Here is a 13778-nt window from a genome sequence, read left to right as displayed (position 1 = left end):
GTAGCAGCCGCAGTAGTAGTAGTAGTAGCAGCAGTAGTTGCAGTGGTGGTAGTAGTCGCAGTAGTAGTAGTAGTAGTAGTAGTAGTAGTAGCAGTTGTAGTAGCAGCTGCAGTAGTAGTATTAGTATTAGTAGTAATAGTAATGGTAGCAGCAGCAGCAGCAGTAGTAGTAATAGTAGTAGTTGTAGTCCAATACATGTATGAAAAAGTATTTGGGGAAACTAAACTAGTCTTAAGTATTTCAAAAGAGTATAACTGTAGAATTGTGCAGACAAAATGCTAAATCTTGCACAAAACCTGGTATTTTTAAAGGATTGACAATTTTTTTTAATTTAAACCAAATCATATCTGAAGGAGAGAGGCAAGAAACACAAATGTTCAAATCATTTTCATATTGTCAACATGATACGCTTGCATACTTATGCAACCTGCCAAAGTAAGACTACTGCTACACTGTCAAATATATTACTCAAGTAGAAGTAAGAAGGCACATTGGTGTAGGTTTACTTAATCCGTGCAAATATACGCAGATTAAAATATCATCTCTGGAACCAATCAGCGCCTCGGAGCTGCGCCATCAGGTCCTACATCACCACCAAAGACACGCCTCCTCGCTCCCCACATTTCCGCAAAGTTTTGCAGTTGAAGGCAGGAACCCTCCTTCAACCATTTAACTCATTTTACTTCCATTCCTTCGTAATTTTAGTTAAAGTTATTTAAAATGAGCGAAATCAAACCGACCGAAGTTTCCACGGAAGTGGAGGAGGAGAAGGATTGGGCCGCTGCCAAGGCGTTCTTTGACAACCTCCAAACGAAAAAGCCCAGACCTGTGAGTAGCAACCACACTTTAGTTACTGTTGTATTATTTTAATGCATATCAGTAGATGCCAGTAGATTCCATATTGCCAGAAACTTCAGTATTGCTATGTTTAAGTGGCATAGATCATTTACAATTACGCATTACGCATTTGACACATTTGCGCTCATAAATTGCTTTACGTCTTTATTAGGCTAGTGAAATCCGCATTATTATCACGTTTCCATATTCATATACAGTTCAATATTATGTTTAACTAGCCTACTCCTTACTTACCATGTTGCCATTTAGTTTACTATTACCAATATCTTGTGCCATTTTACGCATTACGCACAGACCCATTCTCTTCCTATTCACATTTGCAGCCCAAACCACGTAACGCAGTCACCATCGCCGTTTCTTCCCGGACGCTTTTCAACTTGGTGGAGGAGCGGAAGATATTCAATGAGCAGGGCGTGGAGAAGTACGTCGCATACCAGATGGAGCACGAAAATGAGCCACTCAAACCTGGGCCCGCTTTCCCTTTCGTAAAGGTACAGCACACTCCATAGGCCCAGACCTGTGGCTTATACTTTGCTTGTGGATCAGTGGTTGTCTTTGGGTGTGGTAGCAATGAAATGGTAGAAATGGGGAAATACTTGGCATAGTTATTTTATTTTTTTTTATGTAATAAGCCTATACACATTTTTAACAAACAAGATGGAGTTAGAGCAAAGCAGTGATTTTCAAACCTGTCACTCTAAAGTGCCAAATACTTGTTAGTCCAGATACTTCGGACTAAATATGGGTAAATAAGGCTTAGGACTAAATAAGGGTAAATCTAGAGTACACTCTTTATTCGGTCCGAGTTTGAGCCCGGTTTAGTCCTGATGTAGTTCTGGTTTGGTCCTGTTTTAGTCCTGGCTTAGTTCTGGTCTAGTCCAGGTTTAGTTAGTTAAGGTTTTAACTCCAATTTTGTCTCAATTTTAAATCGGAGCATGTAAGTGTGCACACAGCCTAAATCACAGCAAATCCTGAAGTCCAAAAATAGATCTTACTACTACTAATAGTACTGGTAAGACGTAGTAAATAGTGGTCATAATAATAGTAGTAATATTTTTTAAAGAGTTTCTTCACACTCTCTTTGTTGGGCCCACTTTAGTCCAGATGTAGACTTGGTTTGGTCCTGTTCCAGTCCTGATTTAATCGAATCAAAATCGAAAGTCTAGTCCAGGGTTAGTTTCAAATTTAGTCCCTGTTTAGTCCCAATTTGATGTGGTTTATGTGCTACTGTGAATGCACTCAAACTCTCCTGTGTAAAGTAAGGAACTATCATAATGAGTAAATCCTGTCTCAAAACACCTTACAAAATATATGCAATACCTTAAATACCTTAATACCTTATTTTAAATCTTAAGTTGTATTTTTGCAGTACTGTGAGATTATGACATAGTTTTTAAGTTTTTCCTCATACTGTATTATTTAATATAATTTACCTGGGATTTAAATATACACCACTCTCCTTGTGTTACTTTTGCCACTCCCTGAACCACGATGATAAGTATGTATTCAGCAGTGTTCAGCAGAATACACCAGACTGTAGCAGGTTTATGAATGTGCCCAAGGCTGTGGGTTAGTCGTAAGTCTGGAAATGTACCGTTGGTATTACTCAATGCAACCCAACAACTTCCGTACTACTATAGGAGGGTCTGCTTTCTACATAATATTGTAGCAATACTGAGCAATTTGTGGGTTAAGTTAAAAAAAACAACAACTTGCCGTATAGGTATGCTTTTTGAAAACATTAATTTAAAAACACGGGAGTACAGTTTGGACTTGACACTAGTTTAATGGGACACTATGCATCTGCTTGCCTCCATTGAGATAGATACATTTATTGTTTACTATATTGTGGAACATTGCCAGACAAAGTAATATCTGTCTGGAATATCCCACAATATGGTATTAAATAGATCTATCTCCATGGAGACAAGCAGGTGGCCGCGGCAGGACAAATTACAGGCATGAAATGTGGAGAGGTCATTCCACTCAATATCTTCAAGGAGGTGAGTGTGTGAGTGTGATCTAATGGGTTTAATGCCATAGTGTGGAACATTCCTGGCATAGCAACGTAGCACTTGATTGAGACATAGTGCATCTTTAACTACTTCAAGCTTAATTAAAAAGTTATGATCGGATGTGCATAAAAATGTACTTGGCTAACTCACTTCGCTTGAGTAACTTTTTTTTTCCATTTACTAGTACTTGAAATTGTTCTAAGTTCATAATCAGCACAGCACTTGAGTAATATTCCTTTAATACTTTTCTCACTATAGGTAAATAAAAAGCTTTACGTTTTTAGACATTTTGCGACTCTATGCTAAGGCTGAATGACTTGGGGGGGAAAAAGCTGACATGCACTGAAACTGCAACTAGATTTGCGATTTATGTTCTAATAATAGGATTCTGTTCAAAGTTACATGTGTTGTTATTACAAGCCCCTTTTTAACAAACAGAAAAATAACAATAATTGAAATGGTCAGCCCTCACTCTCTCATAACATAAGGTCACTACTACTCAACCCTTAATGCATAGATGTCCTCTAATGCAACACATACCAATAGAATTTTCATTATGTTCTTCAGTTCCTCCTTATCTCTGCAGCTTTTTTCTGCAACATATTTTTCAACTGAACAACAGAGCTACAGGTTTTTATGCCCGTGTTCAGACCATCCACAACTACTTTATGCCACTAATTAAGATTTAAATAATGCACGTAATCCCAGGGAAGCATTTTAAATAGAGTGTTTCACTAAAAGACGGGAGCTACAACAAATAAATAGCAGAATGTACAAATAATTAGTCATAAAAAGGGACTTATTCACCTTTCCACAGCTCAAATCTCATCGTGAGTACTTTTTCTTTACAAAAGTGGAGATTCGGGGTATTTCTGTTGTAATAAAATAAGTATTGAGGCCCAAAATACATTGTTCCACCCTTCATATATTGAACGATTAGTCAATGTAGTGATTACTGTGACAGCCCTACCACTCCCACATAGTTACACATATTTTTAAATCAACAAGGTCTTTAAATGTTAGGATTTTAGACTTAATAAATTGAGTTATTTTGTGTGTTTTCTGTGACCTTTATGATTTATGTATTAAACGAAATGAAATGACAAAGTAATACAGCATTCACACTTCAGAACATGTTTGTACAGATCTAAACTACAGGGTTAGGAAAGTTTATGCAGAATAAGACTGGAGGTTTTGTTCAAAATTGGCTTAGATTCAGTTTTCTTATCTGCAGTTTGTCAGAATCTACTTGCAGCAAGAAGTGTTTAATTCTGTCTGGATAACAAAGCATAGTTAATGAATTACTAATATACTTGTAGGACTTGTAATTGTGACATATGACATTTCAAACACGCACTAATACCTTGCTTGTGTTCGTAGGCCCTGATGAACGTGAATGACCGCCTCAGACAGCTGTACCCAGGGGAGGAGGAGCTGTTTGACATCGTGCTCATGACCAACAACCACGCCCAGGTCGGAGTGCGCCTCATCAACTCCATCAACCACTACGGTACATACACATTTACTACTCCTATGGGAATCGGAATGTACTTTTTATTTTTTGAGATTTTAACTGCAGTATAATCTATCAACATTATACTTGAAGTTGTATTTCGTTTCATATGTGTCTGAGTCAAATAGTCAAGAAAAGAATACCCAAGACATATTGTGACAAGACATACCCAAGACATATTGTGCTTGTATCTGTTCTATAGTTATAATCTAGGACAGACATGATCATTATAATTTACACATTTTAAATCACAATATTGGCCTAAAAACACTTAATAAAAGAAACAAGTCCACTTTGGAAAACTACATCCTGTCTTTTTGGAATTTTCTATTGTGAACAAATGTAGTTCTTTAGTTATTATTTAGTCAGATCACCTGCTTGTCACCATGGTGACTGATTGTAAGATGTGCTCCTCTGTTTTTAAGTCAGACTCTTTCTGATCATTTCAGCTCAAATTCTTCTATAACCACTGTATCTGCATGTTCTACTGGTGTTTTGTTTTGTTGTTGTTGTTTTTTTTTAAAACAATTAGTAGGCTTTTTCCTCACATAGAATTTTAAGTTTTACTAAATAAGGATGCTTTGAGAAGTCTTTTCAAAAAACTTCAAATGGTTCATAATAAAACTAGTCTCATAAATTCTCTAAATTCTCCTTTTTCTTGTTCCAGACTTGACCATCGAGCGGTTCTGCATGACGGGGGGTATGAGCCCCATAGGTTACCTGAAAGCCTACATGACCAACCTGTACCTGTCCAAAGACCCAGAGAAGGTCACAGAGGCCATAGAAGAAGGTGAGTGCTGGGAGCAGCTAAGTGCTACGGCAGGAAGTGTCATACAGTGTTTGTAGTGTAGTACTACTGGAAGCAGCATGGCTAGTCTTATGGATCTGTCATCCACTGGAATGAACTAACTACAAAGAGATTTACACTTAAAGAGCATGTGAGGTTTGTGGGATTGTATCCATGGTAAATATTTATCATAGGTTTGCATCAGTTAAATGGCTATTTTTTATGGGAAAAAATACAAAAAAATAAAGTAAGTAGACAATTTAAGGAATGTATTTTTCTGGTGGTTAAATCCTTCATTAAACAAAATAAATGTGTCTTTTTTTATTAGTAAAATCATAGCTATTGTGTAATTTAGACAAGTTTTGGGCCTTGGTAAAATTATGGTTCTTAGGTAACAGTTAATCATAATCAATCAATTAATTAACTTCATTTAACCTTTAGACAAATACAAACCTAACATCATTCATTAGTAATATTTTATGACACTTTAGATTAGAAAAATGGCTTTGCTCCAGGTTTTGAGTAGCAGAGCAACCGCACATATAATTTTGAACAGAAAGTAATTCATTCTATTTTTATTACCACATTTTTGTAATTAAAGGTCCAGTGTTACATAAAATTGCCTCTAGTGAGCTTTAAGCCATGTTATAATGTTGTTATCTTATCAAAAACATACCTGGAGTTGTTTTGTTTCATTCACTCATGTTTGAGTAACATGTTTATTATTAGTCTGTCTGCATCTCTATAGCTCAAAATGCTTTGTTTCACCTTGTGATGTCATGAAGTGGTAGTTTTCAAGTGAACAGCTCTTTTTACCTTTGCACAACTTCACTAGAATCATTTGGTTCTCGTGAACAGAGTTTAAAAACACAGTGAAGGACTTCCTGTATTACCACATGACATCACAATGTGGAACAGAGTGTTTTCAATATGCAGGGTTTGTGTGTTAAACGTGCGAATGGAACACAATAACTCCAGGTATATTTGTGATGAGTAAACAACATTATAACAGATCAGAACAGCGCACTATGAGCCTTTTAAATATGGTAGTTACTGATATCACAATTATAAATTCACTCATTGCACAGGCCTAGTTTTAGAGGCAAGAAAATGCAAAGTTTATGCAAATTCAAAAGCCTTTCATCAGCAGACAACAGACTGCTACTGGCCCCTCCATCAATCAGCGCTCTGCTATGTTCTGTCCATCCATCTATATGTAATGAATGCTAGTCTGTATGGTTGGCTTTAGAATGAGAATAAGGCCTTTATGACACTGACAGAATGACAATGTGTCCATGTGAAACAGTACAGTTCATTTAGAGGATTACAATGTTACATGTTTGCTTATCTGTAAACAGAGGTGAGGCTGTTTAGCTACAAAATCATGTTTAAGCCTGTGTGTAGTACTAATGCCACTGATGTGATTTTGGTTATGATGGAGCACTAAGGCCGTCAAAAGTACTGAAAATCAGACATTAATCGATACTAAAACTAGAATCGAAACTAGATACTCATTTGAACAGGTATCAATACTAAAGAAGTCTTCTTCACAGGACAGAAATGAACCTTTCCTGAATATCTTTAGAATGATCTTGAGCTGTATCTTTCACAAGTATAAAACACATAGACCAGTACACACCCATGGACCACTATGAACCTACTGGATGACTCAGGGATTACACATATATAAGGACACATGGGAGTATAAAAAAAAGTATTATTATTTAATGTTGAATGTCACATTCACATTGTCTAAATAAAGAGTGTTTTTTATTATGTATCTATTATTACAATAGTATCAAGTCTATTTCTTAGTATTGAAAATCAAGTTTGAAACACTATGGGGTACTGAAGTGAGCAGAGTGATATTGTAAAAAAGAGAATATTTATACAATATTTATGTGTTGGGCTTTTTTGAGCACTCCAATGACAATATTCAGAGCAACATTATGGCATTGATCAGAAATGTGATAAAATGTGCCTGTAAATGTTTTGGTTGACGTAACACAAAATGATAGAAATGCTCTTATAATCTTGTGTTCTGAGATGACTCTGCAAGTATGATCATTTTGTATTTCATAAAAACAAGACAAAAAAGAAAAACATAAAAGACAATATTCAAATTTTATCAGAAACAACTATTTTTCAATTAATTTCCCACCTCTTAAAATTGTGGTGATATATTGAATATAATAATATTTGTGAGCATTTAAAGACACAGTGTGAGTATCTTGGAGTATCAAATTGAACTATTCTATATTGGTCAATGGTGGAATAAGTACTCAAAATAGTTGCTTAAGTAAAAGTACAGATACTAGAGCAAAAAAATCCTCAAGTAAAAGTAAAAGCGAAAGTATTGTGTGCATATTTTGAGATCTTATAAAGCTTCAAATGAGTTGATTTTGATAAAGATTTAATTTTGTTCAACAGAAACAGTTGAATCAATAATTTTTTCGAGCTGTTTCTTTTTCTTACATTATGAACATGTTAAAAATAAACCCTCAGACATTTCAGTCTTTTTTAAAATGTAGTAGAGTAGAAGGTACAGACACCTGCTCTCAAATGTAGTGGAGTAAAAGTAAAAAGTATACACAGAAAAGTAAGTACAGATACCGAATAGTTTACTACTTTTACTTTGTTACATTCCACCACATTGGGATACACTATTTATAAAATCAAGGTTTAAACAAAACATTTAAGAGGCTGAAATATTAACTGCTAAAATAATGTTAAACTAATATAAACTGTAGGGTTAGCTGGTTTTATCCTTATTTTAGCCTTTAAACCCAGTGAATAAAGCATATCTCTGAATTTCCCTGCAGAGGACGTTCTAGTAATTTTAATTCCTAAAACATAACATAGGATTGCAATTAATCTTGCAGCCTTATGTAAATTACAATTCTCCAATCAAATCGAAATCGCAATTTGAATAGACACAATTAGCAAATCGCAAAGTACCATCATATCCTCCATAAACAACACCATCTGCTACTGACCCTGTAGTTTAGATCTGTACAAACATGTTCTGAAATGTGATTCTTGTATTAGGTTGTTTTATCAATTCTTGATGTGGAGCTCAAACTCTGACAGATCTCACCAGAGTTTGCGTTTTCCTCCTCAGGTATAGCAGCTGCCACCATGTTCATGCCGGAGAAGATGCAGTCCCAGCTGAGTGACACCCAGCTGAGGGTGGCCTTCGACGGGGACGCGGTGCTGTTCTCTGATGAGTCTGAGATCATCTTCAAACAGCAGGGCCTGGACCAGTTCTTTGAGCACGAGAAGACGTACGAGAACCTGCCTCTGGCTCAGGTAAAGATACTACGATAGATCTCTTATTCTTCAACAAGAATATCAGATACAATGGCAGTCTGTGTTATGGTTTGAACACCGTTGACCACATTTGTTTTGGTATCATACTAACCTCTACATATTCATGAGTTTCAGCTCCTGTTATAGGCACCATTTTGAGGTCTTTTGCCTATTTGAAAGTTGTTGTTCTTTTTTGTTAATTCCTAGCGCACATGGATAGGTGGCTCATGTGGCAAGTTCAGGCTGATATGTTTTTTCAAGCCAGGCTCAAACACGGACGTCCAATTACATTTCTTTGTTTCAGTGAGGCATGTGAAACGAAGGAGCTCAAAATTTCTCTAACAGAGTTTAGTGCTTTGCAGTGATTCTGCTGAAAACCAGATAGTCCTGACCAAGCCTAGCAACAAGATCATGGAGATGGGTCCCCACTGCTCCTGGTGAGGTGTCCCAATGGCGTCGAAGGATGGGCCAAATGCAGAGGACACTATATAAAGAGTTCAGGGAACTTCAAGAAATCCACAATGTTTTTCAGTCCTGTGTGATATTTTTTCCTTGTCAGCATCCATATTTTTAATACGGACAGACCATGCTTGTCTCTGATTGGCTAATCCACCTGTCAATCATGCTCATCTAAAGTGAGGCAGAGGTAAACAAACTGTTTCACAATAGTAAAAAAAAACAACAATATTTAATTTTAAACTGCTGTTATTTACAGTATAGTTATAGCATGTTTTACTCTCCCTCTTATATACAGGTAGATCAACACCATTTTAAAACTCTTCAGTCCATGCAGCAAACTTACTTCTAGCCCAATGTCTTATGTAAATCTGTTACGGCCTTGGTTTATGTAAAGCTTTTAAGCCCAGTGATACTTTAATATGAGCTGTCAAAGTGTTTAAAGTGAAACTGGGCTGCATTTTGTACTGATAAAATATTTAAGAACGGGCTGCATTATAAGTGAATGTGCTGAACAGAAACACATCGCTGCACTCATTTATGAATAATGAATAAAAATGCTAACATATTTACAACCTTGTGTACAACACAACTTTGGTTTAAATTTAACTTGGTTAAAAAGTCACTCAGTCAAATACATCTTGTACTTTTTACATTTTCAAATTGTGGTAAATATATATTATAAAATGTAAAATACAAAAATTGTTAAAACATTAAGATGAAATTCTTACTTGCAGTGTTCACCGGAGTGTCATGTTGGCAAAATGTCTAAAAATAATTAAATATACTTTTGCATCACCAGTTGTGCAATGGTTAAGCATTTGCCCTCCAGCCAGAGTGAGTCCAGTTCCAGTCTCTCCCAAAGTCATGTCCATAAATAATGACAAACTAAATGTATATTACAGTATTTCTAAGGTTCACACAGGATTTCACCTTTGACCAACTGCATTTATATGTGCAGATTTGTCCCGTTTTAATCACCATTAAAGGTGCACGTTTTTGGTTGAGGGTTCACTTTCTGCTTGTCTCCATGGAGATGTCATTGCATTGCTTTGCCTGGAAAGTTCCACTGTATGGCATTAAATTATCTATATTGCATTGATTAGATTACAGGTGTTTTATTCCTCCTAATGACTTTGAAAAATATGCATTTTTCCTCAGAGCGGGGTCACCTCTCCACAGAAATGACCTGTAACTTGGTTTGATGGCATTGTCTGCTTGTCTCCATGGAGATACATACATTCAATCCCATAATGTGGAACTCTCAAACAAAGCAATAACATCCCCATGGAGACAAGGATATGACAGACCCTCCACCAGGAAAGTTTCATAGTGCACCTTTAATTAAACCTGACTCTGCTACTTTCATTATCAGTCTTTGTCTGGAATGCTCCATAGTATGGCATTAAACAAAGTAACAACTATCTCTGTGAAGACAAGTGGGTGGTGTACTTTCCATTTGAAAAATTGCATAGTTCACCTTTAGTTAGACTCGACTCTGCCTCAGAGGTGGGTAGTGCTGTTACATTTACTTGAGTAACTTTTTGAAGTAATTGTACTTCTATGAGAAGTTATTGGACACCATACTTTTATTAGTATTTTTTTATGGAAGTAACAGTAAAAGTAACTAACTAGTTGTGGTTTCTCTTCCCACTGTGAGTAGGTCTACAGTGACAAAAGCTTTATGTCGACAATATGAAATGATTTGAACATTTGTGTTTCTTGCAGCTCCTTCAGATATGATTTAGTTTGTCTCATTTTTGTGTCTATCCTCTGAAAATGCCAGATTTTGTGTTTTATTTAATGTTTTGTCCTTCAGTTTATTTTACTTCAATTTAAAAATCAGATGTTATGTCCAGAGAGTTGCTCTTTCAGTCTCTTGAGTTGTAGTTTGCCCAAATACTTTTTTACTCTTACTTGAGTGATTTCTTGAACCATAACATTGTACTTCTGCTTGAGTAATATTATTTTGAAGTAATGTGACTCGACTCTTTTTGGCCACTCTACCCACCTCTGCTCTGCAATCAGTCTTTGTTATACTTACATTTTTTATTCTGTTTGCAACATCTCACCTGACTTCACCCTCCCTCCTCTGTTTGTCTCAGGGTCCTCTCAAGTGCTTCCTGGAAGCGTTGGGAAAGCTCCAGCGCAAATTCTACGCCAAGAATGAGCGATTACAGTGCCCCATCCGCACCTTCCTCGTGACGGCCCGCAGTGCAGCCAGCTCGGGGGCCCGCGTCCTCAAGACCCTGCGTTCCTGGGGCCTGGAGATCGATGAGGCTCTGTTCCTGGCAGGAGCACCCAAGGGACCCCTCCTGCAGAAGATCAAGCCGCACATCTTCTTCGATGACCAGATGTTCCACATAGAGGGCGCTCAAGAGCTGGGCACCATCTCAGCTCACGTTCCCTACGGGATTGGTCAGAAGTATCACCGGGGGAAGCTGATCGAGCAGCCAAAGAAAAAGGAGTAAGGTTAGAAATATGGGAGCGTGCAATATGTAAAAAAGAGCGGGGTCTGCAGTGAGGAAATGGAGGGTGATCATTTTAAGTAAAAAAGTAAACAATTTATAAAGGCCATTCAGGAGTTTATAAAAAATAAAATGCAAAATAAATTATATTTCCCGAATGGAGGTAACTGGATGCAAAAGTGCCCATACCGGCTTGTCAAAGCATGATCTCATCACATCTCAGAGCAGGGCTGGGCCTGATTAGTGCTTAGACACAATTTCAGGTGCTATAATGGGGCGCCTGTGGCAAAAACTGTACTTTTTACTGCACTTCATCCGTGTGTGTGTGTCTGTGTCTGTGTGAGTTGGTCAGAGGGGCTGACGGTGCCAATTGGCAGCCTCGCTTCCATGAGTCTGCCTCAGGGCAGCTGTGGCTACAATAGTAGCTTACCATTGAGTAAGGAGTGAATGAATAATGCACTGTAAAGCGCTTTGGGTATCTTGAAAGGCACTATATAAAACCAATGGTTAATTCATTAATCATTCAATGAAGATCAGAGGAATTGTATTATTCTTTAATATGAGACTATTAGACAAACGTATCATCATTGCCCCAAGTTTAACTTTATGTGAAACTCAAATACAATTTTTAGGCTTCCAAACCTGCTTTAACAGCAGAAAAAATGGGATTTCACTTTTGCCTCCAGTTGCCATTTCAACATTTTGAACACTGATGACAGTGTTTTAAGGAAACAGAACTGTATTTCCAGTGTGAGATATTGTGCGGGATTTCAGTAACTGCATTGGTGCAAATTAAGTTGCAACTAAAGCGTTTGTATTAGTTTTACTTAAAGCTGGGGTTCATGTCTGATTTCATATAGAACATGTCAGAGTAGAAGTTTGTCACAACATCAAGCCTCCTTTGCTCTGTTTGCGTTTTATTATTAAGCGATCACATTCCACACAGGGTCTGATTCTTCTGTGTTCTTTGAGCTGAGTGTGCGTTGGAGGTCCACTGTGTCTCACTTTCCTGCCTGAAAAAGCTGTTCTAAAGTTTTACACTGCCAGATAGTCAGACCAGACACCCCAGGTCTAAGTAACTTCTACAAGATTTTACCTCACTACTTATCAAAACTAATATCTGTAATTTCTGTTATAAATTTTAAGAACAAGATTTTGTGTATAATCTAATGCCATGTTCAAACTGCAGAAATACAGTGTGAACACTGCACATTCATGAGATGCAATAGTCGACACAGATGAAACTGTAAGTCATAGATGGATAGAAAGTACTTTTGAAACTACATGTGTAGTTTAGTAGTAGTGTTTTATTTCACTCCAAAGGTGTGCTGTATGTGCCTTTAGTATATTTAAATATATGACTAGTGTTACTAAATTTAGGAGTATACAGTATAAATATACAACCATAATCTCAGGATTTCAGCTTCATAGTGACTTCATGTAACTCTGTGTATTCAGTACATTCATATTAGACAACAAACTGTAACACTATACACTCTTCATTTTTATTTTTATTTTTAGACATTTGTAACATTATTGTGGTGAAATATTGAATGTTTTTATGGCAACATTTTAGATAAAGCTTTTGTTACTGTACACATTTATTTTTTACTTTAAAGCTTTTTTGCATATTACATTTTATCTTCATATGGGACTTTTGACTCACTGTAATGACCAAATGAGGGACAACATATGAATGTATAACGCAGTTAAATGAATGGTATTACCCCTAAATATTGTTATTTGGATTACACTGGACCAATTTACAGCAGGTCAAAATGAAAGTCTTTCACACATATTCAGTCAGAGTCAAAATGAGATTAGATTCAAAAGGGAAGGTTTTTCATATTTCAGTTGATTTCCATGCTGTCTCTACCAGAACGTTGACCAATTTGATATAATTAATAAATAATAGAGATAGCCTGTTTTCCATGTGCATGCTGTTGGTGAGTGTGTTTGGGTGTTAGAGTTGGATCACTGCTGTTTTGCTGTTTGACGCACACTTTTTTCTTATGAGGTTTTCGAGTTTACATTTGACACCAGCAAACTGCCTGTATTGTATTCATGTACTCTGCCTGCAGACTCAATGTTTCCTAATAAAATGTGTGCAATTTCATATTAAAAAGCTGTTTTCATAAATTTTTTATTTCAATATCTGCCAACACTCTATAATGACTACACCTTAATTAGTCTTAATTAAGCATGAACAAAGACTTAATTCATAATGAACAAATAGTTAATTAAGAATTAACTCCTTAATTAACGTCATCATTTTGGTCAATTTTAAATGTAACATAGTCCATAATGTAATACCAGCTCATAACTTTGATGAGCCAATATCAATAAAGCCAATAATGTCATACTTTATTACA

The 13778-nt window shown here is 36.5% G+C and overlaps 1 protein-coding gene across 1 annotated transcript; it reads left to right on the top strand.

Annotated features, from left to right (window-relative positions):
* Positions 1-615: 615 nt before the first annotated feature.
* On the top strand, positions 616-13542 carry LOC117392712 (cytosolic 5'-nucleotidase 1A). Its single transcript, XM_033990841.2, has 6 exons — positions 616-828; positions 1182-1349; positions 4254-4383; positions 5054-5176; positions 8295-8482; positions 11044-13542. The coding sequence occupies exons 1-6, from the start codon at positions 721-723 to the stop codon at positions 11407-11409; spliced, it is 1083 nt and encodes a 360-aa protein (XP_033846732.1). The 5' UTR covers positions 616-720; the 3' UTR covers positions 11410-13542.
* Positions 13543-13778: the final 236 nt, after the last annotated feature.

This window comes from Periophthalmus magnuspinnatus, chromosome 24, assembly GCF_009829125.3.
Source record: "Periophthalmus magnuspinnatus isolate fPerMag1 chromosome 24, fPerMag1.2.pri, whole genome shotgun sequence".
NCBI lineage: Eukaryota > Metazoa > Chordata > Actinopteri > Gobiiformes > Gobiidae > Periophthalmus > Periophthalmus magnuspinnatus.
Note: the sequence above shows the minus strand (reverse complement) of the source record. Positions and strands in the feature narration are given on the sequence as shown.

Coding starts and splice junctions, on each gene's coding strand:
- LOC117392712 (XM_033990841.2), top strand. CDS start 721: ATGAGCGAAATCAAACCGACCGAAGTTTCCACGGAAGTGGAGGAGGAG. Junction 1,350..4,253: donor CCGCTTTCCCTTTCGTAAAG/GTACAGCACACT, acceptor TTGTGTTCGTAG/GCCCTGATGAACGTGAATGA. Junction 4,384..5,053: donor CAACTCCATCAACCACTACG/GTACATACACAT, acceptor TTCTTGTTCCAG/ACTTGACCATCGAGCGGTTC.